General features: G+C 44.0%; 1 protein-coding gene across 5 annotated transcripts in view; it reads left to right on the top strand.

Annotated features, from left to right (window-relative positions):
- dpy19l3 (dpy-19 like C-mannosyltransferase 3) overlaps window positions 1-27,392 on the top strand; it is a 162,316-nt gene that overhangs the window by 103,603 nt on the left and 31,321 nt on the right. For all 5 annotated transcript variants that reach the window (XM_072518120.1, XM_072518121.1, XM_072518119.1 and 2 more), the window contains 3 exons: window positions 5,920-6,051; window positions 10,294-10,405; window positions 13,300-13,356. In XM_072518120.1, coding sequence (XP_072374221.1) covers window positions 5,920-6,051; window positions 10,294-10,405; window positions 13,300-13,356 — 301 coding nt within the window. The remainder of the gene's footprint in view (window positions 1-5,919; window positions 6,052-10,293; window positions 10,406-13,299; window positions 13,357-27,392) is intronic.

Below are 27,392 nucleotides of genomic sequence, written 5' to 3'. Positions count from 1 at the left end.
CCTATCTCCAAGTCCACCCAATGTGGAGCGTGATCCGAAATAGCTATAGCCGTATACTCCGTCCCCCTCACCTTCGGGATCAACGCCCTTCCCAAAACAAAAAGTCTATTCGCGAATAAACTTTGTGGACATAGGAGAAAAACGAAAACGCCTTACTCCTAGGTCTACTAAATTTCCATGGTTCTACTCCTCCCATCTGCTCCATAAAGTCTTTAAGCACCTTGGCTGCTGCCGGCCTCCTTCCAGTCCTGGACCTCTCCCTGTCCAGCCCTGGTTCCAGCACCGTGTTAAAATCTCCACCCATTACCAACTTCCCCACCTCTAGGTCCGGGATACGTCCTAACATGCGCCTCATAAAGTTGGCATCATCCCAGTTCGGGGCATATACGTTCACTAAGACCACCGCCTCCCCCTGTAATTTGCCACTCACCATCACGTATCTGCCCCCACTATCCGCCACTATGGTCTTTGCCTCAAACATTACCCGCTTCCCCACTAATATAGCCACCCCCCTGTTTTTCGCATCTAGCCCCGAATGAAACACCTGCCCCACCCATCCTTTGCGTAGTCTAACCTGGTCTATCAGTTTCAAATGCGTCTCCTGTAACATAACCACATCTGCCTTAAGTTTCTTTAGGTGTGCGAGTACCCGTGCCCTCTTTATCGGCCCATTCAGCCCTCTCACATTCCACGTGATCAGCCGGGTTGGGGGGCTCTTTACCCCCCCTTGTCGATTAGCCATCCCCTTTTACCCAGCTCCTCACCCAGTTCCCTCTCAGCTGTGTCCCCCCAGGCGGTGCCGCCCCGCCCACCCCACACCAGCTCCCCCTTCTCCCCAGCAGCAGCAACCCAGTAAATCCCCCCCCCCCCCGCTAGATCCCCCACTAGCGTAGTTACACCCCCCATGTTGCTCCCAGAAGTCAGCAAACTCTAGCCGACCTCGGCTTCCCCCCGTGACCTCGGCTCGCACCGTGCGACGCCCCCTCCTTCCTGCTTCCCTATTCCCGCCATAATTATCATAGCGCGGGAACAAAGCCCGCGCTTCCCTTTTGGCCCCGCCCCCAATGGCCAACGCCCCCAACTCCTCCACCTCCCTTCCTCCCTCCCCCACAACCTGTGGAAGAGAGAAAAGTTACCGGGTCGCAGGATTAACAACATAAAAATCATCTCTTCCCCCCTTTTTCCCCCCTCTTCGCCCCCCATATTCGCCCCACCACTTTGTCTCAAACGTTCTTTTTTAATAACCCACTCATTCCAATTTCTCTTCAACAATAAATGTCCACACCTCATCCGCCGTCTCAAAGTAGTGGTGCTTCCCTTGATATGTGACCCACAGTCTTGCCGGCTGCAGCATTCCAAATTTGATCTTCTTTTTATGAAGCACCGCCTTGGCCCGATTAAAGCTCGCCCTCCTTCTCGCCACCTCCGCACTCCAGTCTTGATATACGCGGATCACCGCGTTCTCCCATCTACTGCTTCGAGTTTTCTTTGCCCATCTTAGGACTATCTCTCTGTCCTTAAAACGGAGGAATCTCACCACTATGGCTCGAGGAATTTCTCCAGCCCTCGGTCTTCGCGCCATAACTCAATAGGCTCCCTCCACCTCCAGCGGACCCGTCGGGGCCTCCGATCCCATCAACGAGTGCAGCATCGTGCTCACATATGCCCCGACGTCCGCCCCTTCTGCACCTTCAGGAAGACCAAGAATCCTTAAATTCTTCCTCCTCGCATTATTCTCCAGCACCTCCAGCCTTTCCACACATCGTTTATGGTGTGCCTCGTGCATCTCCGTCTTCACCACCAGGCCCTGTATATCGTCCTCGTTCTCGGCAGCCTTTGCCTTCACGACCCGAAGCTCTCGCTCCTGGGTCTTTTGCTCATCTTTTAGCCCTTCAATCGCCTGTAATATCGGGGCCAACAGCTCCTTCTTCATCTCCTTTTTAAGCTCTTCCACGCAGCGTTTCAAAAACTCGTGTTGTTCAGGGCCCCATATTAAACTGCCACCTTCCGACGCCATCTTGGTTTTTGCTTGCCTTCCTTGCCGCTGCTCTAAAGGATCCACCGCAATCCGGCCACTTTCCTTTCCTTTTTCCATCCGTATCCAGGGGGGATTCCCTTCTGGTTTACCGCACAGTGCTTTTAGCCGTTAAAATTGCCGTTGGGGCTCTTATTAAGAGCCCAAAAGTCCGTTCCACCGGGAGCTGCCGAAACGTGCAACTTAGCTGGTCATCGCCGCACCCGGAAGTCCTATTTTCCATTTTTGAGCAGCTGTAATATCTTAGACCAAATTACAGAATGATCATTTGCAAAACAAATTACCTCCCAAGTGTTTTGACCATTAAAGTTTTTTAAAATTGCTGGTTTGGGTAGCCTCATGATTGTCAAGAGTATTTTCATTAAGTGAGCATGCAATGGAGTGAGGTGGGAACAGAGAGAACATATAAAGACTTCTAAAATAGAAATTTAGTGAGAGTGGTAAATAGACAGAATGAAGAATCTGCTAAATAGACTAGTTGATGTTTTCCACAAATAATAAAAAACCTTAAAATAGATCAAGCCAACTAAATCCAAATTGAAAGATTTCAGCAACACAAAGTCTCGCTGTGCGTATCAACTTTCTCAACAACCTCAAAGAAAACAAACATCACTCGTACCTGCTGGTCACAAATCTACAAGCCACACTTAAAGATGCTGTAATAAAAATAGAAAATGCTGATTATGCCCAACATGTCTGGTCTCATCTGTGGACAGAGAAACAGAGTTACCTTTTTAGCTCTGTGACCTTTCATCAAAACTGGAAGAAGTTAGAGAGGTTTTGAGCAAGAAAAGGGGAGAGGGTGGATGAAGAGCAAAAGGGAAATTCTGTGGCAAAGTGGAGGGCACGAGAGATTAAATGACATGAGCAGCACGGTAGCACAAGTGGATAGCACTGTGGCTTCACAGCGCCAGGGTCCCAGGTTCGATTCCCCGCTGGGTCACTGTCTGTGCGGAGTCTGCACGTTCTCCCCGTGTCTGCGTGGGTTTCCTCCGGGTGCTCCGGTTTCCTCCCACAGTCCAAAGACGTGCAGGTTAGGTGGATTGGCCATGCTAAAAAAAAATTGCCCGTAGTGTCCATAAGGGTTGGGAGGGGTTATTGGGTTGCGGGGATAGGGTGGAAGTGAGGGATTAATGGGGGTCGGTGCAGACTCGATGGGCCGAATGGCCTCCTTCTGCACTGTATGTTCTATGTAATCTATGATTTCATAGCCAAAGGGAGTGGTAATGGAATACATAAAGGCTCAAAATATGTGTTTAGATGTGAATGACAGGACAGCTGCCATCTGAACGCAAAGCAAAGGAAATTAGCAAATCAAGAGAAAAAACAAACCAGTAAAGAAACACAAAGCAAGATGATTGGGAGACAAGTTATAATCTAAAATTGTTGAACTGATTGAGTCTGGAAGCCTGAGAATGCTAAGTCGAAAGATGAGATGCTGTTCCTCGAGCTTGCATTGAGCTTCATTGGAACACTAGCAGGCCATGGACAGAAAGGTCACAAGTAGGCGTCAATGAAGTTACTGTGAAAAGTCCTCAGTCGCCACATTCCAGCGTCTGTTCGGGGAGGCCGGTACGGGAATTGAACCCGCGCTGCCGGCCTTGTTCTGCATTACAAGCCAGCTGTTTAGCCCGCTGTGCTAAACCAGCCTGTAAATGCGAGGTTATCCATTTTGATAGCAAAAACAGGAAGGCAGATTATTATCTGAATTGCTAAAGATTGAGAGAGGGGAATATGCAACGGGACCTGGATGTCCTTGTACATCAGTCACTGAAAGTAAGCTTGCAAGTGCGGCAGGCGGTAAAGAAGACAAATGGCATGTTGGCCTTCATAGCAGGAGGATTTGAGTGTAGGAGCAGGGTTGTCTTGCTGCAATTATACAGGGCCTTGGTGAGACCATACCTTAAATATTGTACCATAGACCATTCAGCCCATCAAGTCTGCAGCCACCCTACCGAGGCCCACTTCCCTGCCCTATCACGGATTTCCTACAGTGCAGAAGGAGGCCATTCAGCCCATCGAGTTTGCACTGACCCTCTGTTTAAGCACCCTACCTAGGCCCACTCCCCCATCCTACCCCGTAACCTTGGACACTAAAGGGCAATTTTAGCATAGCCAATCCACCTAATCTGCACACCGTTGGAATATGGGAAGAAAGGAGCACCCGGAGGAAACCCACGCAGACATGCGGAGAATGTACAAACTCCACAAAGTCACCCAAGGCCAGAATTGAACATGGGTCCCTGGCGCTGTGAGGCAGCAGTGCTAACTATTGTGCCACCATGAAAGGCTCCAACAAGCTTGGATCCAGCCACCTTCTCCTATCAATGGCCTCACCATCAAATCTCTCACAATCAACAGTAAATTCTCCACTATCAACATTTTGAGATCACCATTGACCAGGGTTTAACTGGACCAGCCCTTTAATATTGTGGCTACCACAGTCGGAGAGAAGCTGTGTACTGCAATGACTAATTCAACTCTGACCCTTCAAAGCCCCCTACAAGGCTCAAGTCAACAGTGATGGAATACTCAACACTTTCCTGAATTGGCGAAGGTGTACCAATACTAAAGAAACTCAACAGTGTTCAGAATAGATCAATTTGTTTAACTGGCACCACCGATACAGGTTAAATATTAACCTCATTCACCACCAGTGGTGCACATTGGCTGCGGTATGTACCATCTTAGGATATACAACAAAATATTATGAACAACTCCCTGCCCTGCAAACTCTACCATAAAAGGATAATCAGAAATATCTTCCAAGTTATTTGCCAATCTAAATTGGACATATTTTTCAATTCTTTCATATTTTCTGAGTCAAACTCTGGGCATCTCCTACCTAAGCTCACTGTTAGAATATCAGCAATGCAATAGCTACAGGGGTTCAAAGAGAAGTGCCACTGCTATATTTGGAGGTCATCCAGGAATGGCCAATAGATATGGGTTTATTCCAGAGATACACACATCCCCTGAACAATAAAAAAATCCAGCAGTTCACAAAGCAGTTAACCCCATCTAACTTGCACACTAAGGGGCAATTTATCATGGCCAATCCACCTAACCTGCACTTCTTTGGACTGTGGGAGGAAACCGGAGCACCCGGAGGAAACGCATGCAGACACAGGGAGAAGTGCAAACTTCACGCAGACAGCAATGCAAGGCCTGAATTAAACCCGGGTCCCTGGAGCTGTGAGGCAGTAGTGCTAACCACTGTTCCACCGTGCCTGCACTTGTCTGCAGTTTTGGTCTCCTTATCTGAGGAAGGATGTTCTTGTTACAGAGGGAGAGCAGCGAAGGTTTACCAAACTGATTTCTAGGATGGCAGGACTTCAGTATGTGGCGAGATTGAGTCGGTAGTATTATATTCACTGGAGTTTAGAAGAATGAGGGGCAATCTCCTAGAAACCTATAAAATTCTAACAGGACTAGACAAGGGATGTTCCCGATGGTGAGTATCCAGAACCAGGGGTAAGTCTTAAGGATAAGACTTAAGGTGGTAAACCTTTTAGGACTGAGATGAGGAGAAATGTCTTCACCCAGAGAGTGGTGAGCCTGTGGAAGTCTCTACCATAGAAAGCAGTTGAGGCCAAAACCTTGTAACCTTGTACGTTTTCAAGAAGGAGTTAGATATAGCTCTTGGTGCTAAAGGGATCAAAGGATATGGGGGGAAAGCAGGACAGTTTACGGAGTTGGATGATCAGCCATGATAATGAATGGTGGAGCAGGCTCGAAGAGCCAACTGTACTCCTATTCCTAATTTCTATGTTTCTGTATAAATAGGGATAATTAAATTTTTTGAGCTGGTATTGTTGTAAACAGAATGCTTATGTATCGAAAAACAGCTTTCTTCCTAGTTATAACTGTAATTTTCTCCCCAGATGCAGTAGCTATTCATCTCTATGCCAGACCACTTCCATTAAAGAAGAGGGCAGGATTATGCTGAGACCAGACATGGCTTACAATCTAATACACAATGTGTTATTTGGTCTGCTGGCTTTAAGCACAATGAGGTATGATAACCTATGGCATTGGCCCAGATCCCTTATTGACGTTATTTATTGTTTCTGAAGGTTAACAGAGTTATGACCAGAAAACATAAGTACAGCCAGATGTATTAATAATTTAGTTGTGCAAGAAACCTATTTTCCAAATTAATTTGTAATATCCCAAATTCTGTAATCTCTGTGGTTAATTAGCCCATTGATATGTTCACATGTAGATTAGCGTATATGCAGACAGATATGTAAATAGATATATATAGTAAAATTAGTATACGATCACTGGATTCATCGGCGGTTTACGGGGCTATCTTGGAGGAGGAGAAGGCACCACTGGAAGGGATCAAGGCAAAGTGGGAGGAAAAGTTGGGAGAGGGTATGGAGGAGGGTTCTGGTGTGAGGTGCTCCGGAGGGTGAACGCCTCCACCTCGTGTGCGAGGTTGGGGCTGATACAGCTGAAGGTGGCGTATAGAGCGCACCTTACAAGGGCGAGGATGAGCCGACTCTTTGAGGGGGTAGAAGATGTGTGTGAACGTTGCGGGGGAGGCCCCGCAAACCACATTCATACGTTTTGGTCCTGTCCAAAGCTGGAGGATTACTGGAAGGAGGTGTTTAGGGTAAGCTCTAAAGTGGTGTATGTGAAACTGAACCCGGGCCCTAGGGAGGCCATATTTGGGGTGTTGGATCAGCCGGGATTGGAAACGGGCGCGGAGGCACATGTTGTAGCCTTCGCCTTGTTGATCGCCCAAAAGCGGTTCCTGTTAAGGTGGAGATCAACCTCTCCACCCTGTGCCCTGGCATGGTGGGGGGGGACCTGCTGGAATTCTTAACGCTTGAAAAGGTCAAATTTGAACAGAGGAGAAGGTTCTACAATTCATGGGCGTTATTCATTATGCACTTTCGAGAATTGGATCACATCGAATATTAGGGGGGCTGGGAGGGTTGGGGGGAGGGGGATTGTATGTGTTAATAGTGACTATGGGTGATTCCTGATTCCCCTTTGTCATTTGTTTATGTTAACATGCGGGCCAATGTCTGGGGTTTGGTGGGAGGATGGGATCGTTGTTATTGTATAGGGGATTGACATTACATTCATTACTGATTATTGTTTATTGTTTATTGTTGGGTGTAAATTTGGGAGAAAATGTGAAAAAGAAGGAGAATTTAAAAAAAAAATTTTTTTTTAATTGATCACGGGATTCGCCTGACCTCTACATCTGTCACTGAGCCTAAACATTAGTTGGCCAGTGCTCCATATTGACTACTGACTGTACAATCTATAAATCAATTTCATCCCTCCCGGGGAACCTCTTACCGACTCCTTCTGCCTACATCTACATCACGGCATTTTATTTCCTAAACCTTTGCCATGTCTGTGTAGCCTGAATTTCCTGTGTCCATTTCTATGCATATTTTGATTTTCACTCCAGAGTCTCTTCCCTTACCACTGTATGCATTCTCTTTAATGGCCAGTGTTTTGGGCTAAATCAGACTGTTCACAACCTTGTCTTATTTCAACCTCCTATCCTCTCCATCAGCTAGACCGTGTACTTCATACTCATCTTTCTTACCATAACCATTCCCTGTCCTTGCATCAACTTGCCTGCTGCTGAAACCCTCAGACTATTCCAATGGACTCTTAACTAGCTTCTGTCTCCATAAACTTGAGATCATCCAAATGTGGTTGCCTGTATTCTAACCTGTACCAGATCTTGTAAATGTAACCCTGTGCTCACTGACCTAGATTAGCTCTGGGTCTACCAATGACTCTTTTAAAAATTCTATTCTCATGTTCAAAACTCTCCATACCCTTACACTTCCCTATATTGGTATCGTGCCCGACCTTTAGAACCCTCCAAGAGTTGTACGTTCCTCCAATTTTGGGCTCTTGTGCATTTCCCACTCCTTTTGCCCCATCATTGGCAGGCATACCTTCAGATATCTAAGCAATAAACTCTGCCTCTTCATCTCTCTTGTCCATCAAGTTAATCCTGAAAATCAATTTTAACAATATTGGAATGACACTGTTATAACCCACACAGGTCTTATGGATAGGGATGAGTCACTGCCCCGTGGATCTTGCAGAATACGATCTTCCCCTGTAAGGGGCCGGAGGACCCTTAACAATGTCCACTTGTATAAATCGAGTCGGCCAGTAATAATAATAATCTTTATTTGTGTCACAAGTAGGCTTACATTAATACTGCAATGAAGTTACTGTGAAAATAAGGCACCGACTAGGGAGAAGACCCAGTAGGGGACCACTGGAGCTGTACATAATAATTAAGTGTAAAAGAAAGTAAGTTTTGTTTCTCAACCAACTCGGTGTGGACTCTTCATTGTGCTTACAAAATAATCCTTCATTTATTGAGTGAAATAATACAAATAATGCCCAATATAAATGCACTTTAATTCTAACTCTATTCTGTAACAAGACTCTCAATTAAATAAAAATCTTTACTGAGAATACAAGTCGAGTATCCTTTATCCGTAAATCTGACAAACTAACACATCCAAAAACCAACCATACTTTTTTTGAGCCTGACTGACCTTCAGCTCGGGCAGTCTGTGACCCGAGCCCACATGAACCTCGCAGTCCACACCTAACCTTTTGGCATGGGAAGTCTCTGACCTGAGCTGATATGAACCTCGCAGTCCACACCTACCCTTTTGGCATGGGAAGTCTCTGACCTGAGCTGATATGAACCTCGTAGACCACACCTGACCTTTTGGCGTGGGAAGTCTCTGACCTGAGCTGACACGACCTGAGCCAACCACACCCATCCCTTAGCGGGGGATGTCTAGTTTGTTTATTTACACTGTTTACCTTGCAATTTCTGTCCGTACTATACCTTGCGAGCCCTCTCCTACAAGCAGAATCGCAGATGGCGCCACAAGTAGGAATTTATTAAAGGTACCTTGTATTTCTTACTCAATTTCACATCTTGCCTTTCTAACCATTTTATTTAGTTTATTCTATAACTAGATAGGCTTTGGCCATTATAATGTGAGGTAGCCTAAGCCTATATGCGGTATGTGAAAACCAAAATTAGATGAAATCTGAAAGTCAAATCAGCCATGAGGGTTTCTGATAAAGTATACTTGGCCTGTGTATATTTTCCTTCTCTTTTCTTTTATGCTGATATTGATTTTTGGACGGATGTATTTTCCACTGCAATTTTACTGTTTGGATAATTGGTCCACATTTTCCTGTCAAAATTAAAAAATGGACATGCATATACATAGCTACCAACTGAGCCATGACTAACGCACATGATAACATTGAAATTAATGTTATGCACCATTACTTATCTGCAACTGTTACAGCAATTACAGCAAGGATCACTTATTGCCTACCCCTAATTGCCCATGAGAAGATGGTGGTGAGTTCCTTGTTCAACTGCTCCAGTGCATGTGGTGTAGGTATTCCTGCAGTGCTATTAGGTAGGAAGTCCCAGAACATTCATCCCACTATAATGAAGAAACTGAAATATATTGTCAAGTTAGAATGGTGCATGACTTGGAGAGAGTTTGCAGCTGTCAATGTTCCCATGTGCCTGCTGCTCTTGTCTTTCTATGATGTGGAGATGCCGGCATTGGACTGGGGTGAGCACAGTAAGAAGTCTTACAACACCAGGTTAAAGTCCAACAGGTTTGTTTCAAACACTAGCTTTCGGAGCACTGCTCCTTCCTCAGGTGAAATGTCTTTCACAGCAGTAGATGTTGTTGGTTTATAAAATGCTGTTAAAGGAACTTTGCCAAGTCACTCCAGTGTCAGTGGCAGATAGAGTGAATGTTTAAGTTCATCCCAGTCAAGTGCGACACTTTGTCTTGTTGGAGCTGCACTCATCCAGGCAAGTGGAGACTATTCCATCACATTCCTGACCTGCTTTGTAGATGGTGGAGAAGCTTTGTTGAGGCAGGCATGCAGTAGGTCCCACAGTTTGTATAATCAGAAACGATGGCTGAGATTATCAGATCCCAATGCACCTTGCTACTGCTGCTAGCAAGGACGGAGAATTTGGCGCACAGTCAAATCTCCATTCACCGCAGCAGGACCAGAGAAATCCTGCCGGCATGAAGGAACAGAAAACTCTGCCCTATGTCTCCAAATTTTAAATTTTAGCAATGGGGGAAATCTGTTCCAAAATTACTCATTGCTATAATGAAAAGTTAATAGTTTCAAAATACTTTTTAGATTTCCATTATAGTGACTAATCTCAGTTCTTTTAGCTCAGTTATTTTTTGTTACAGGATGAAATATCTGTGGACATCTCATATGTGTGTCTTTGCATCAGCAGCAATTTGCAGCAATCAGTTGTGGAGTCTGAGTCTCAAAGCAATACGTCTGTATTCTCCTCACTGGGTCAGTGTCATTAACACAAATCCAGTGCTTTGTTATATTTAAATTAGAAGTTCAAGACTATGTCTAATGTAGTTTCTTTAACAAAATGTTTCTCTCGTGTTTTGATTATTTATGTCCATTGTTCTCCTTAATACTTAGCTATTAAGAGCTGTCTAGACTTTCATATTGAGGTGAAGTCCTTTTTTGCTCAATTTATCCCACGCTACCAAATTTGTTTGCTACATAATTGTGTATAAAATATTTTTCTGTTATCTTACCCATTAGCATTTCTAAGCATTAAACATTTAAATGCTGCATTAATCCACAACCATTGCATTACTCATATTTTTTAACTGCTACAAAGGCACGTTCACAATTTTATTGTGTTTGACCAGGCTATTTTGTATTCAATTTTTTTGGAACTTAGTTGTTGCCAAAGCTTAGGAGTTGTAAGTGAACTCATTCACAACTGAGTTTCATCTCTTGTATGACATCAGTTTTCTTATTTAACTGAGAATGTAATTCAGGGCAGACCTTACCAAGTATCTGTAACTTTGTGATTATGTAAATTACCCAAAATCAGTACTCAAAATGTAGCCACATCACACTATTTCTAACAGAGAAATGAAAGTTTTAATTCCTGAGAAATATTCACAGTAACTAAAAAGTGATATAATGCAAGGAATAACTTCACCATTGAGGTGTGGCCTACTTTGAATTTTAAGATTACATTATATAGTCAACACAGAGTTTATAAGCCAAGGAACTTTCTGTTATTTTAAGCTGTTTGTATTGTTAGCTTAAAATTGTAAAGTACATGTATTTTTATCATTCAAATTAGTTGTTTTTTAAAAAATTATTTTTATTAAAATTGTTGTCAAAAACATAATTTTTGCATAACCGTACGCAACAATTAACAGAACAAAGGGAAGAAAAAAATGTTAACCGTATGTACAAAGAAAGGAACAATACAACGTATAGATTACCCCTGCCCCCCAAGGATGCTGCTGCTGCTGACCTTTACTGCTCTCCCAGAAAGTCGAGAAACGGCTGCCACCTCTGAGAGAACCCCGCCATGGACCCTCTCAAGGCAAACTTTATTTTCTCGAGACTGAGAAACCCAGCCATGTCACTAGCCCAGGTCTCTACACTTGGGGCTTTGAATCCCTCCACATTAAAAGGATCCGTCTCCGGGCTACCAGGGAGGCAAAGGCCAATACGCCAGCTTCTTTCGCTTCCTGAACTCCCAGATCGTCTGACACACCAAAGATCGCTATCTCCGGACTCGGCACCACCCGTGTGCCTAAGATCTTGGACATTGCCTTAGCAAATCCCTGCCAGAATCCCTTAAGAGCCGGGCATGCCCAGAACATATGGACATGATCTGCAGGGCTTCCCGCACACCTCGCACATTTATCCTCAACCCCAAAGAGCTTGCTCATCCTAGTTGTCGTCATGTGTGCCCAGTGGACCACCTTAAACTGGATTAAGCTAAGCCTGGCACATGATGAGGAGGAATTGACCCTGTTTAAGGCGTCCGCCCACAGGCCTGCATCCAGCTCCCCACCTAGCTCCTCCTCCCATTTGCCCTCCACTGGGGCTTCCTCCGCCTCCTGAAGTCCCCGGTAAATGTCCGAAACCTTCCCCTCCCCTACCCAGGTGCCGGAGACCACACTATCCTGTATCCTGCGTGGGGGTAGCAGCGGAAATGATACCACCTGCTTGTTCAGAAAGGCGCGTACCTGAAGGTATCTGAAAGCGTTTCCAGGGGGCAAACTGAATTTCTCCTCCAGCGTTTTCAGGCTGGGGAAGGTCCCGTCTATGAACCGCTCCCACATCAACTCCTCCCCCAATACCCATTTCCTAATCATGGCTATGTTAGCCTCCCAATAGTAGCTGCAAAAGTTCGGCAGCACAGCCCAACCCCCCTCTTTACTCGCGAGTCTCTTTACTCGCGGGGTCTTATTTGCCCATACGAATCCCGAGATATCATTCTAGGGTGTCAGTGCTCTGGCATATTCTTTCAAACTTTTTATTGTTCAATAATGTTATCATACTTCTTCAGATACAAATAATAACAAGAATAGAATAGTACTAGAAACTTCAGAAAATGCTCAATTTCAAGATCTTAGAAATAGCAACTGTATTAAATGGGCAAATAAGTAGTACTGTGCAATTCATCTGCCATTAATCTATCCACATAATTTTTTATAATTGATTTTGACTTCAAAGTTTTAAGAACGTCTTGACAAATACATGAAAAGGATGGGAATAGAGGGATATAGTCCCCGGATGGGTAGGGGATTTAGTTCAGATGGGCAGCATGGTTAGTATAGGCTTGGAGGGCCGAAGGGCCTGTTCCTGTGCTGTAATTTCCTTTGTTCTTTCGTTTTGAAACTGCTCTATCAGAATCAATTGCTGCTGATATATTTGCATAGAATTTCTGAATTCAAGGCAATGATGAAAATTTGAGATTGCAGTACTCATAATGCTGATCCTTGAGGCAAGCCATCTTTACTTAACTTTTAGAAAGTACCTGTTTGAAAGATTTAACTTAAATTTCCGATACCTGTGAGCTTAATATTACAGTCTCTTGCATGCGGCTTTTTGGATGCCTTTTTAAAAATCTAGATACAGCAAGTTGCAGGCTTACCCTAGTATCATACAGTAGGCTTGACTTTCTTCGAAAAAGCCAGAGAGGTTGATCAAACAGAATCTTTTCCCTATGAAACCATTATTCCCAAGTTATTTTAAAGATAACCCTAAACATAACACTGAACATTACTGGATGTAATCAGTACTATTGTTGTAGTTCCTTGTGATTGCTTTCTTTGTCCTTTTTGAAAATGAATAAAATGTTAGTCTGTTTTCAGTCTACCTGTATTATTTAATCTTTAGGTCTCTTGCTTTTGCAGGTCCGTGTGATAAGGTTTGCAGTTCCTATATTAATCTTCATTTACCTTTATCATGAGGTAAGATTAATTTATCTGAGAAAGCAAAAAACATTAGCTCATCTTTGTCAAGTTTCAGATATTTTATTTTAAGACTATTAAAATTACTAAAAATGGATTATCAGAATCAGTTGGAGCCTACAGATGATGTTCCACTCTTACTAAACTAAAATCCTATGTCACAGACAATTTTTAGGTATTATTTTTTACTGCCTGTGATCAAATATATTTGTATGTGGATGTATGCATCTTCTTACCCTCTGAGTGATTGAACCAATTTTAATAACTCAATATCAAGCTGTTGTGCATTAAATTTGAAGAAAGTTTCTTTATTTCTCACAAACACTTGTTCTGAAGATTAAGAAGGTTTAAACGAAGGGCGGCACAGTGGTTAGCACTGCTGCCTCACGGCACCGCGGTCCCAGGTTCGATCCCGGCTCTGGGTCACTGTCCGTGTGGAGTTTGCACAGTCTCCCCTTGTTTACATGGGTTTCATCCCCACAACCCAAAAAGATGTGCAGGGTAGGTGGATTGGCCAGACTAAATTGCCCCTTAATTGGAAAAAATGAATTGGGCACTGTTTTAAAAAAAATAAAAAAATTTAAGGTTTAAACAAAGGCTTCATACTTCACTCTAATGACTCAGCCACGCTATCACACACATAAAACGAGATACAGTTGAAGTTAAAACATTAATTCGAAAAATGGAATTTAACTTCTCTATTTTGTTGCCAGCCCAATGTTTCTTGCTTGAGTTGATGTTTTGGGTGGAAGTGCAGATCTAGAAAAGCAGATATTTCCCTCTTGCTGCAAAGGCTCTTGTAGCAGATCTATCAGAGGTTGAGTTTTTTAAAGAGTCACAATACTGTCACAGCAGTATGGCAGGCAATTACATGTTGCTCCTACTTTCTGTCTATTTATGCTAACCTTTTATCTTGATGCACTAAATTAGTAACTATAGTTACTACTGAGGTAGGCAACATCAAAATACACAAAGTTGTTAACCAATCTGTAGAATTGGAGTGTAAATGTCAAATGAATTTCAATATAGATAAGTGTGATGTGATGCATTTTGGTAGGAAGAATAAGGAGAGCAGTTTCACCTGAGTTGGGTAAAGGCACTAAGGAATCTTGGAGTACAGATACAAAATCATTAAAAGTAGCAATGCCAGTTCAGAAAACTGTACAGTCAAAAGCACTGATATTCATTTCTACAGGAATAGAGTTCAAAAGCAGAAAATTACATTCAGCTTTTATAGACAAAGAAAGCAATCACAAGGAACTACAACAATAGTTGTTGGGCCACACTTCGAGTGCCATGCGCGGTTCTGATCTCCATATTACAAAATGTATACAGGACTTTGGAGAAAGTGTAGAAATATTTAGAAGTACGATGCTAGAGCATGAAAACATCTGAATTGGATTGGGCTCTTTTCTATAGAGGGATAAAAATGAGAAGTGGCCTGATAGACGTTTTTAAAATTATGAAAGTGTTCAATTAGATGGAAGTAACAAAGGTGTTTCCACAGGTTGGATGGGTTGCCACGAAGATAAGATAAGATAGTCACTAATAAATTTGGTACAGAATTTAGGACAAACTCCTTATCCGAGTGGTGAAAATATGGACCTTACTACCAGACGGAGTGATTGAGGCAAATAACAGAGATACATTTAAGGGAAAGCCAAATAGGTGCATGAGGGAGAAAGGTACAGAAGGATATGTTGCTGGGGTGAGGTGGGAGGAAGTTAGTGTAGAGCATAAACACTGGCATAGAATGGTTGAGAGAATGGCCTGCGTCTCTGCTGTAAATTCTAGGTGATCATGAAATTCTGCTGTACAAGGAAGGGTTTGTGAGCTTCAATGTTTTTGGTGATAACTGAGTGAGCACCCTAATGCACCATTGTCATGCAGGTCTGTAACTATGTTGAAATGGACAAAGCACCTTAACAGCAATAGCAATTTGCATTGATGTAGCCTTTTTAACATAGAAAAATGTTTGTGCATTTCACAGAAGCATAATCGGACAAGAATTGACTCCTAACCAAAGCAGGTTTTAGGACCATAGGACCATAAGACAGGTGTCTAAAAGCTTAGGAAAGAGTTTTAAACGACAATTTTGAAGACAAAAAGGAAATATGAAATGAAAATGTGAAAGAAATAATATTTTAATTTAAATTAAATCTATAAGCACATAGGTAATACATTGAAAATCAGGATGAGGATGGAGAAAGTGCAGTAAAAATTAGGTGATTGTTACCTGAAATGAGGAGATGCAGCCATCAGAAAAGCCTAGGCTGGCTTTTTTCTGTAAAACAGAAGACTAAAGATGTAGGGTGAAATTCTCCATCGCCGATCGGCAATCGGGGGAGACGGCTTCCAACGCCGAATTCAGGGCTGGTTCGCGATGCTCCGCCCCCTCCATGTCGATGTCATCGCGCTGCGTGCAGTTGCAACACCTTTGCCGCATCATCGCCCAGCTCACCCGCAATGAGCATCCAAAGGGCACGCTGCTGGAATATCCGTGACAGTGCTCATCTACCCTCTCTACCAGCACAGAGACACTCACCCTCCAGCAGTGCTCACCCACAACCTCCACCAGCACAGAGACACGCACCTAGTTTTAGAGCAGGCACTGATTCTGTCCACAGCAGGTGAAGGCAGGCCAATCCAAGATCACCGACACTTAAAGAACTGCTGGCGGCCAGTATTTTGCTGAGTTCCAGTTAGATGATAAGCCTGTGGATTCGGTCCTAACTCAAATGTTGGAGCTGGAGCGGCAGACCCAGAAATATCAGGCAGGGTTGTCAAATGCATTCAGCAGATTGCAATATATGATGGAGAAGCCCGTCTGCATTCAGTCTGTAGTGATTGTGTCGGTGTAGAGATCTACCATGCGGATTTAGTGACACTTGCAAACACAAAAACACAGGCTTTTAATGGGTGATTTCTTACCCCAGTCTAGCCGTTTTTCTTTGGGTCTTCCGTCCTTCTGGCCTTTCTTTGGTCTTCTGATTTCTTCCTGGCAGGCTCCTCCCCTTTTTGCCAAACTACACCAGTTGTGGAGATCTACCATGCGGATTTAGTGGCACTTGCGAACACTAAAACACAGTAGAAATTGGAGTTAACGCTTCTCAGGTGCAAATAAGAATCGTTTTATTTGTCTCTATTGATTACAATTGAGAATCATTTAAATTTTATTCTCTAATAAGTCCAGCTAGCAAAAGGACTCAAAAAGAAGCAATTTTGTAGACAATATAACTTTCAAATAATACAGAAGTGATTTTCTTGCTCACGGCAAACAGCTTGCAATAATTCAAGAGTTAGAAAGTGAAATATGAAAGACAGAGAGACACCGAATAGTTAAATCGAAGTATAGATTGATTCCGGAATGGAATATGGCCGTACGAACTACCACTGTTATACTAAATCATATCAGTCTTTAGCCATCTAGCTATACCCCTATGTAATCCTAATTGGTTTGGGTTAGAATCAAATAAGTTTGATTCAACGTTTAGCTGTCTGTAATGTGCAACATTAACTTGAAATGTTTCATTAATGAATTCTTATATGTGCTATGGAATGCGATTCAGTGCCGTTATCGCAAGCAGCCTGAACTGGATTATTGCTGACTTGACTGTTAAGGCAATGGCTCCTTTAGGTTCTATGCTGTTGTCATGGAGCCTGCCCTGTCCTTGGTCACTATATCTTGCAAATATATTTGTTAGCTGAATCAGAATGCTGTTTTGATCTATCTGTTTCTGTGTTCTGTTGAAGCTATGTTTTGCATGCTGACTATGTGTTTTCAAATGACCTGAGGTTATGAGTGAGTTTTAAAATGGTATTTAATAGACTGGGGGGCTTAATGCTAAATAGCTATCTTTTATCTATAGAAAATAGCTGGCTTCTACAGTCGGCCCTTTTGATATATCAAAAGAATAAGTGAGATATTATCACAAGAAGATAAAAGACACTATTAATGCAATAGGATAGGTAAAAGTGCAAAGAATAACGCATTGATATTGTTGTTGCAGTTTTAAACAATAGAGTGGATAAGCATTGCATGACAAGCATTTCAGCAATAATTATTATAATTCGTAAAAAATCATTGTCATAAAATAACAATTAATAAATTAATCAAATTTGATACTGATTCAGTATCAATAAATTATACAATATGTTAATAATACAGTCAAATAATTGATTGATCAGTAACATTTCAACAATAATATCTCATTTCGAGTTCATCTAATGGTGGTGCAGTTAGGTTCGTGTGAATTATTCTGATATTTGGTCCCCAGCTTTTTTGGTCCCCTGCACAATTGCTTCACAGCTCCAGGGTCCCAGGTTCGATTCCGGCTTGGTTCACTGTCTGTGCGGAGTCTGCACATCCTCCCCATGTGTGCGTGGGTTTCTTCCGGGTGCTCCGGTTTCCTCCCACAGTCCAAAGATGTGCAGGTTAGGTGGATTGGCCATGATAAATTGCCCTTGGTGTCCAAAATTGCCCTCAGTGTTGGGTGGGGTTACTGGGTTATGGGGATAGGGTGGGGGTATTAACCTTGGATATGGTGCTCTTTCCAAGAGCCGGTGCAGACTCGATGGGCCGAATGGCCTCCTTCTGCACTGTAAATTCTATGATAATCTATGTTTTTAGCGATTAGTTCTTTGATGCACTTAACACATTGGTACGTTATGTAAATGATGAATCCAGCTACACAGGAGAATAAGATTATTCTTACTGTGGACATTCCAGTGTGTCCCAACCACCTGCAAAGTTTAACCCAGTGAGGGATAACTGGGAGTGGATCAAGTTTCTTGATTTCTTTTTGGATATGTGATGCAAGGTCTTTAAGTTCTTTTGAATTATCTGGAATGAAAGTGCAACACTCCACACCAATCAGGGCGCAGGTGCCATCTTTTTCGGCTAGCACATAGTCCAGTGCCATTCGATTGTGTAATGCCATGGTTCGAATGGCTCACATTTCGTCAGAAATTTTACCTAGGGCAGTGGCGGTGTAATCGGCTACATTTTGTATGATGGTCATTAGTTTACTCAATTCATTGCCCATTCTTATTTTCCAATAGAAAGGAATAATTCGAGCATAAATTGCATCTCTTAAGGTAATGGAACGTTTATTTCTTCGAGTGGGAGGTTCTGAAACATAAGGGAGATGAGGAAGATGACGGATGGCAGGTGTTAAGTATCCTAAATAGCAAGATCCTGACCAGTATTTTGGGAGCCAGGGATATGCTCTATCATCACAAATAAAATAAGTCCCATTATAAGCAGAGTATAAGTAAATATCTTCTAAGTACCCACTGATCTGAGAATGTTTTATTTGTGAGGTTACGTATGCCTGTTATTTTAGGGGACCGTTTAGTTCTTTGTAATGCATTTGTTTACATTTATAAGCTGTGTTAACATCTAAATAATTAGTACAAACACTATTGCCTACTTTCATCCCTTCAGAGTGATTACTAATGAGGCATATTGATCATTTTTGTTTAATATTAGTTGGGAGGCTAATATATTGAGGATTTTTGTTAGGATTATATATAAATTGGTGCCACCTTGAAAAGGTTTTTAGTGGATAGCCTGCAGATTTCCATAAGTTGATGAATTTCTGTAAAAAAAACAATTTGTACCTTTTTCACATGAATATGTTCCAGAATGGACCACTACAGAGCGAGGGACGCTTTGATAGATGTACCATTCTGCTGTTTCTGAAGCATTAAAGGGAATAGTTAGAAAGGGAATACCCTCTCCTGAGTTCGCAGGGATTGCAATGCATACCCAACAATTGGAAATGTTGAAATTTTTAGCATATACCTTAGATGTGTAAAGGAATGTTTTCTTATTCAGTTCTGGTAGAACATTTACAAGCCAATCAAATAACTGAAAATGAATATTACAGCAAACATTTTACAGATCTTAATATTTGTACGCGCGCTTCACATGCGATGTGTGAATCCAACTTTTCTTTCCTTAGTTTTGCTTAAAACACTGATATACTGATTAAAAATTGATATCATGATTACATAATTCAGTAATAAACAATTAATAATAATTTCATGTATACAAATAAAATGATTATACACTAAAAAGTTGAGTATATGATTTAGTGATAAATTATTAATAATAATTCACTAATAAATGAATAATAATGCAGTAAATAATAGTTCAACAAAAACTTTCCATTTGATGTTATTGGCTCGTGGTACATATGAATAAATATGAACCATGTGGATTGGTGGAGCACTATGGGTAGGCATGCATTAACCAAAGTATCTGATCAGCAACATTAGTACGTAAATGATAAGTCCAAATATGCAAAATAAGAAAAGTCCCTTAATAATGTTAATTCCTGTGCCACCCAACCAATTGGAAAGCCAACCCCAAAGAGTGTAATCAAAGGGTTGGTCAAGTTTTTTTTAATTTAACTTGGTATTGGATGTGAATTGCCAAGTCTTTGACATCTTCTGGATTATACACAAAAGCCTGTTGAAAGGGTTAATTTTCTTGCAGAGACAAAAAGGGCATATAGTGGGTGGATAACTTGGAATGATGCAATTTGCATCTCTAAACGTTTTTCATATATGTTACTCAAATGGACTGGGAGTAAACGTTGGATTGCTGCCAAATTCCTGTCATCAAGTGTCTTAGAACGACTTCCGGTTGAGGCGGGGATGAGCTAGCCGCACGTTTCGGCGGCTCCAGCTCCGACGGATCTTCGGGCTCTTTTAAGAGCCCCAACGGGGACTTTGCCGGCCGAAAAACCCGGTGTGAGGTGCGTGGGAAGGGAGTCCCCCCCGAACGACGGAGGGAAAAACCGGCGGCTGCAGCCCGAAGAATCTTCAACCACAAGGTCAGAGGGAGTGGAGAACAAAATGGCGGCGGAGAAATCGCAGGCGACATGGGGGCCTGAGCAGGACGAGGTTGTGAGACGGTGCGTGGATCTGCTGAAGAAGGAGGTAATGACCCCGATGTTACAGGCAATTGAGGGGCTTAAGGAGACTTTAAAGACCCAGGAGACTGAGCTTCGCGTGGTGGAGCAGAAGGTGTCAGGTATTGAGGACGAGGTCCTGGGCCTGGCGGTTAAGACTCAGACGCACGAGGCACTTCATAAAAAGTGTGCTGACAGGATTGAGGCCCTTGAAAATGGAGCACGAAGGAAGAACCTTAGGATACTAGGTCTCCCGGAGGGTGTGGAAGGAGTGGACTGTGGAGCGTATGCAAGTATGATGCTGAGCTCACTGATGGGTGCTGAAGCCCCTGCGGGCCCCATGGAGGTGGAGTGGGCAAATCGGATCCCGGCGAGAAGACCAAAAGCGGGAGAACCACCGAGGGCGATAATCGTGCAATTCTACCGCCTTAAGGACAGAGAAGAGGTCCTGAGATGGGCTAAAAAGGTGCGGAGTAGCAGATGGGAGAATGCTGTGGTAAGGATATACCAGGATTGGAGTGCGGAGGTGGCGAGAAGGAGGGCGAGCTTCAACCGAGCCAAAGAGGTTTTGCACAAAAGGAAGGTGAAGTTTGGGATGCTGCAGCCGGCAAGACTATGGGTCACGTATCAGGAGAGACACTATTATTTCAAGACGGCGGAGGAAGCATGGTCCTTCATCAATGAAGAGAAACTGGACCGGAACTGAGGGACTGATGCTGCAGGGAACTGTTATTGTTGTTATTGTTTTTGTTAATGTGATGGTGAAAGTTAATCGAGAAGTAAACAGGGAAGGGGGGGACACTGGGGGGAAGGGGACAACTGGGTTGCTGCTGCGGAAATCCAAAAGGAAATGGCTAAAGAGTGGGTGGTCGGGGGCGGAATGCGACGCTGCGGGAGTGAGCGGGAGCGCGGAGGCGGGATATGGGACTGGCCTAGAGAAGGTAATGGCTAGTCGACACGGGAGGGGGGCAGGTAGCCCCCCAGTGAGGCTGATCACGTGGAACGTGAGAGCCCTGAATGGACCGATAAAAAGGACCCGAGCGCTCGCGCATTTGAAAGGACTAAGGGCAGACGTGGTTATGCTCCAAGAGACGTACCTAAAGGTGGCGGACCAAGTTAGGCTAAGGAAAGGATGGGTGGGACAGGTGTTCCACTCAGGACTGGACGCAAAGAACAGAGGGGTGGCCATTTTGGTGGGGAAACGGGTAGCATTTGAAGCAAAGAACATCGTAGCAGACAGTGGAGGTAGATATGTAATGGTGAGTGGTAGGCTGGAGGGAATGGAGGTCGTGTTGGTTAATGTGTATGCCCCAAATTGGGACGATGCGGGGTTCATGAGACGGATGCTGGGGCGTATTCCGGACCTGGAGGCAGGAAATTTGATTTTAGGAGGGGACTTCAATACGGTGCTGGACCCGGGGCTAGATAGATCCAGCTCAAGGACCGGAAGAAGGCCGGCAGTGGCCAAGGTACTTAAGGGGTTTATGGACCAAATGGGGGGAGTGGATCCATGGCGATTTCTTAGACCCAGGGCTAGGGAGTATTCCTTCTTCTCCCACGTCCATAAAGTGTACTCCCGGATAGATTTTTTTGCTTTAGGAAGGTCGTTGATCTCTAGGGTGGAAGAAGCTGAATACTCAGCCATAGCGGTTTCGGACCATGCCCCACATTGGCTGGACCTGGAAGTAGGAGAGGACAGGGAGCAGAGAACACTCTGGCGATTAGATGTGGGACTGATGGCGGATGAGGGAGTGTGTGCAAGAGTGAGGGGGTGTATTTAGAGATACCTGGAGGTCAATGACGACGGCGAGGTCCCTGTGGGAGTGGTCTGGGAAGCACTAAAAGCGGTGGTCAGAGGAGAGCTGATTTCTATTGGGGCCCACAAAAGGAAAACAGAGGCCAAGGAAAGGGATAGATTACTGGGGGAGATTTTAAGGGTGGACAGGGAATTTGCAGAGACCCCGGAGGAGGAGCTGTACAGGGAGAGGAGACGACTCCAGACCGAGTTTGACCTTCTGACCACCAGAAAGGCGGAGGTACTGTGGAGGAAGGCACAGGGGAGGAGGTATGAATATGGGGAAAAGGCTAGTCGCCTGTTGGCGCACCAACTGCGAAAGAGGGCAGCAGCGAGGGAGATGGGAGGAATTAGGGATGAAAGGGGAGACACTGTGCGAAGGGCAGGAAAGATGAATGAGGCGTTTAAGACCTTTTATGAGGAACTGTATAGGTCTCAGCCCCCAGAGGGAGAGGAGGGGATGCGGCAGTTCCTGGACCAATTGAGGTTCCCGAAAGTGGAGGAGCAGGCGGTGGCAGGCCTGGGGGCGCCGATTGAGGTGGCCGAGGTTATTAAGAGACTGGGAAGCATGCAAGCAGGGAAGGCCCCGGGGTCGGACGGGTTCCCGGTGGAATTCTATAGAAAATATGTGGACTTGTTGGCCCCGTTGTTGGCGAGGATGTTCAATGAGGCCAGGGAAGGGGGGACTCTACCCCTGACGATGTCGGAGGCGACGATATCGCTAATTTTGAAGAGGGACAAAGATCCGTTGCAGTGTGGGTCCTATAGACCTATTTCACTATTGAACGTGGACGTCAAATTGCTGGCAAAGGTGCTGGCATCGAGGATAGAGGACTGTGTCCCGGGGGTGGTGCACGAAGACCAGACAGGGTTCGTAAAAGGGAGACAATTGAATGTTAACGTGCGACGACTATTAGGGGTGATAATGATGCCCTCAGTGGAGGGGGAGGCAGAGATCGTGGCGGCAATGGACGCAGAGAAGGCATTTGATAGGGTGGAGTGGGAGTATTTATGGGAAGTGTTAAGGAGGTTTGGGTTTGGGAACGGGTTTATTCGCTGGGTTAGACTACTTTATGGGGCACCAACGGCAAGCATAGTTACAGGTCGACATAGATCGGAGTATTTCCGATTATATAGGGGAACAAGACAGTGATGCCCGCTGTCTCCATTGTTGTTTGCATTGGCAATTGAACCTCTGGCCATGGCGTTGAGAGACTCCAGGAAATGGAGAGGGGTGACTAGAGGGGGAGAAGAACACCGAGTCTCGTTATACGCGGATGACCTATTGTTATACGTGTCGGACCCAGCGGGGGGGATGATTGAGGTTATGCGAATTTTGAGGAGGTTCGGGGAATTTTCGGGGTATAGGTTAAACATGGGGAAGAGTGAATTATATGTGATACATCCAGTGGACCAGAGTAGAGAGATAGAAGGCTTACCGCTAAGGAAAGTGGAAAGAAACTTCCGATACTTGGGGATTCAGATCGCTAGGAGCTGGGGAACCTTGCACAGACTTAATCTGACACGGCTGGTAGAACAAATGGAGGAGGACTTTAAGAGGTGGGAAATGCAGCCTTTATCGCTGGCGGGCAGGGTGCAAGCAATTAAGATGATGGTCCTCCCGAGGTTCTTATTTGTATTCCAATGTCTCCCTATTTTAATCACCAGGACCTTTTTTAATAAAATAGATAGGAGCATTATGAGCTTTGTGTGGGCAGGGAAAGTTCCGAGAGTAAGGAGGGGGTTCCTTCAGCGCAGTAGGGACAGAGGAGGACTGGCACTACCGAACTTGGGAGATTATTATTGGGCCGCCAATGTGGCAATGATACGTAGATGGATGATGGAGGGTGAGGGAGCGGCGTGGAAAAGGCTGGAGAGAAGGTCCTGTAAAGGGACGAGTCTAGAGGCGCTGGTGACGGCACCGCTACCGCTCTCACCTAAAAAGCACACCACGAACCCGGTGGTGGCGGCAACACTGAACATATGGGGACAGTGGAGGCGACAGCGAGAGGTGCGGGGAGCCCTGGTGGGGTCTCCTATCAGGAACAACCATAGGTTCGCCCCAGGAAGAATGGATGGAGGATTTCAGAGCTGGTACCAGTTGGGAATTAGGAAGGTGGGAGATTTATTCATAGATGGGACTTTTGCGAGCTTGGGAGCACTGGAGGAAAATATAAGTTACCCCGGGGGAATTTCTTGAGATATATGCAGGTGAGGGCGTTTACTAGACAACAGGTGAGGGAATTTCCGCGGCTCCCGACACAGGGGATACAGGAGAGGGTGCTTTCAGGGGTGTGGGTCGGAGAGGGCAAGGTGTCAGAGATTTACAGAGAGATGAGGGAAGAGGGGGAGGAGTCGGTGGGCGAACTAAAAGGAAAGTGGGAAGAAGAACTAGGGGAGGAGATAGAGGAGAGTATGTGGGCTGATGCCCTAAGCAGAGTAAACTCCTCTTCCTCATGCGCCAGGCTTAGCCTGATTCAATTTAAGGTGCTACATAGAGCACACATAACGGGGGCAAGATTGAGCAGGTTCTTTGGAGTGGAGAACAGATGTGGGAGGTGCGGCGGGAGCCCGGCAAACCACGCACATATGTTTTGGGCGTGCCCGGCACTGGAAGGATATTGGAAGGGAGTGACGGGAGTGATCTCGCAGGTGGTGAATGCCCGGGTCAAACCAAGCTGGGGGTTAGCTCTATTTGGAGTTGCGGAAGAGCCGGGAGTGCAGGAGGCGAAAGAGGCCGATGTCGTGGCCTTTGCGTCCCTCGTCGCCCGGCGCAGGATCCTACTCATGTGGAAGGAGGCGAAACCCCCCAGACTGGAGGCCTGGGTAAACGATATGGCGGGGTTTATTAAACTGGAGCAGATAAAGTTTGCCCTGAGAGGATCGGCTCAAGGGTTCACCAGGCGGTGCCAGCCATTTCTCGACTACCTAGGGGAACGTTAGAGGGAAGACAGATGACCAACAGCAGCAACCATGGGGAGGGGGGGAGGAGGTTTAGTTGAGTATAGGTCAATAGAGAATGAGGTTTTGTTACTTGTGTATTATTATTGTTAAAAAGTTTAAAATTTCTGTTTTGTTATTGTTATCGTTTCGTTTGTTTTGTAAGCGGGAAAAAATGTTGCTCAGGGAAAAAAAATTTCAATAAAATATATATTTTTTATACAAGTGTCTTCGAACAATGCGTTCTCTTGGAATATAGATTTGCTTTTAATCAGAGTTGTGTGTTTTTTTTAAAAAACAGCTTCCACATTGTCTGAAGTTTTAATTTCCAGGCTAATTTTAAACATTTATTTTAAAATATCAAACACAACTTATTGAATATATGACTGAACCAATCTTGCGCTGAATCTTGGTTTTCTGTCGATAAATTCGCCAGCTGTTATAGGAAGCACAGCTAACAAGATATGTTAATTTCTTAAAATTAATAAAGCAACATTCAAAATAATGACAGTTTTCTCAAGTTAACAGTTCTTGGCAACTTATTAGCGATACGTGACTTAGGGCTTCTCCTTGTAGCCAGGAGGCTGGCCTTCATCGTAGACCAATCTGCAGCCATGAAATCTGAAACTCGCAAAATGGCCGTCCTCAACACGAGAAAGGAACCTCATATCTCTTCTGGACAGATTTGCCGTGAACAGAGGAGGAGAGGCAACGATTGACATGCCTTTTTAAGCAGTTGAGGTTTCGGACTGAGGTCTAGGTAGGATCAAGTTTAAAGCTGCAGACAGTTCTGGTTTTAAACCAGTGACAAAATGGTTTTTTGATAAATCTTTTAAATGGTTAAAAACCCAGGCTGTTGTCTTTATCACTTCAACTCCAAGCTGTTTGGTGCTTAATGGGTTAAGTTGTATTACACTTTGTTTGCCATTAGGTTCGTCGCTTAACCGAACAAGCTTTTCTTCTTTAAAAATCTCAGTCTATTAAAGCTGCCATGAGAGGCTTTTGGATTGGGGCCAGCAGCATTTCGTGGTTGGTCTCAGAGTAAGATAACGGTTTGTTCTGGGGTAAAAGTGTCCTTGACAGATCGTTCATTTGGCCATACTCCCCCTGTGGAACCTTGATCAGTGTATTCATTGTTTTCATGTCAGTAGCAGCTTGCAATAATGTAGGATTTGTTTTAGATGTAGTTGGTGTATCTAGGGCCTTAGTTAAAATCATTTCAACTCTTCCCATTGGTGGAGCTGTTTGCTTTGGAGAGTTCAGCTGATTTTTTAAAGACCGATTTGAAGGCTTTTGTGCTGTTAATTTGTCTGTCAGTAATTTGTTATGACATTTCATGGTGTCCATGTCACTTTCCAAAATACATTTTTCCTCAAGTAACTGACAATTTTGACTTTTAAGACAATTATTTTCTGATATTAACTGTTGAAGTTTGGATTATGAGTCAGTATTTTTCTTTTGGAGTTCATCAATTTGAAATGATTGTTGTTGAATTTTAAAGGTTTCATTTTCCAATAATGTTTTACTCTGATCACATTGTTCAAGTTTAGATTTTGCATCTCGTAATTCTTCAACAACTGCTGCTAGTTGGTCTTTAGTGGACTTAAGGTCATGATCGAATTTAGTTTTTGCAATTGTCTCTTGATGTTTTTGGAGCTGTGCCATTACTGCAAAAGACCATTTCATACGTTTTCCACCGTTTAAGCAAGTGGTTTTTCCCCATGCCTTCTTGATATTATCAAGGGACCACTGTCCTTTGGGGATATCACATTTCGATTTAATTTTTGTGGCAACTTTCAGACAGCCCAAATTGTCTACGAATCAAAGATCTAAGATCATCCAATATATCATCAATAGAGACATCCGGTACAGCGCGACCTCCCTTGGACGTTGTGGGATGTAGTTCTCTACCATTTGAAGGTCCTGAATCTATTTTAGGAGTCATGTCCGCCATAAACTCAGCCTTACACCCAATTTTTTGGTCGTCAACTACGTTTGTGTATCTGTGTACACTACCGTGACTATTTTTTCAGTCCCGTTTTATTTTAGTTTCAACGACCGGCACCTGATTGAATTAACAGTCTATAAAAAGGTCCTTTCTAACGGGTCGAAGCACTGCTTGATGCGGCTTTAAGGCTTTTAATGGGTGATTTCTTACCCCAGTCTAGCCGTTTTTCTTTGGGTCTTCCGTCCTTCTGGCCTTTCTTTGGTCTTCTGATTTCTTCCTGGCTGGCTCCTCTCCTTTTTGCCAAACTACACCAGTTGTGGAGATCTACCATGCGGATTTAGTGGCACTTGCGAACACTAAAACACAGTAGAAATTGGAGTTAACGCTTCTCAGGTGCAAATAAGAATGGTTTTATTTGTCTCTATTGATTACA

Source organism: Scyliorhinus torazame, chromosome 10 (genome assembly GCF_047496885.1).
Source record: "Scyliorhinus torazame isolate Kashiwa2021f chromosome 10, sScyTor2.1, whole genome shotgun sequence".
Lineage (NCBI taxonomy): Eukaryota > Metazoa > Chordata > Chondrichthyes > Carcharhiniformes > Scyliorhinidae > Scyliorhinus > Scyliorhinus torazame.
The sequence above is the reverse complement of the archived record's forward strand: the minus strand, read 5'-3'. Positions and strand labels throughout refer to the sequence as shown.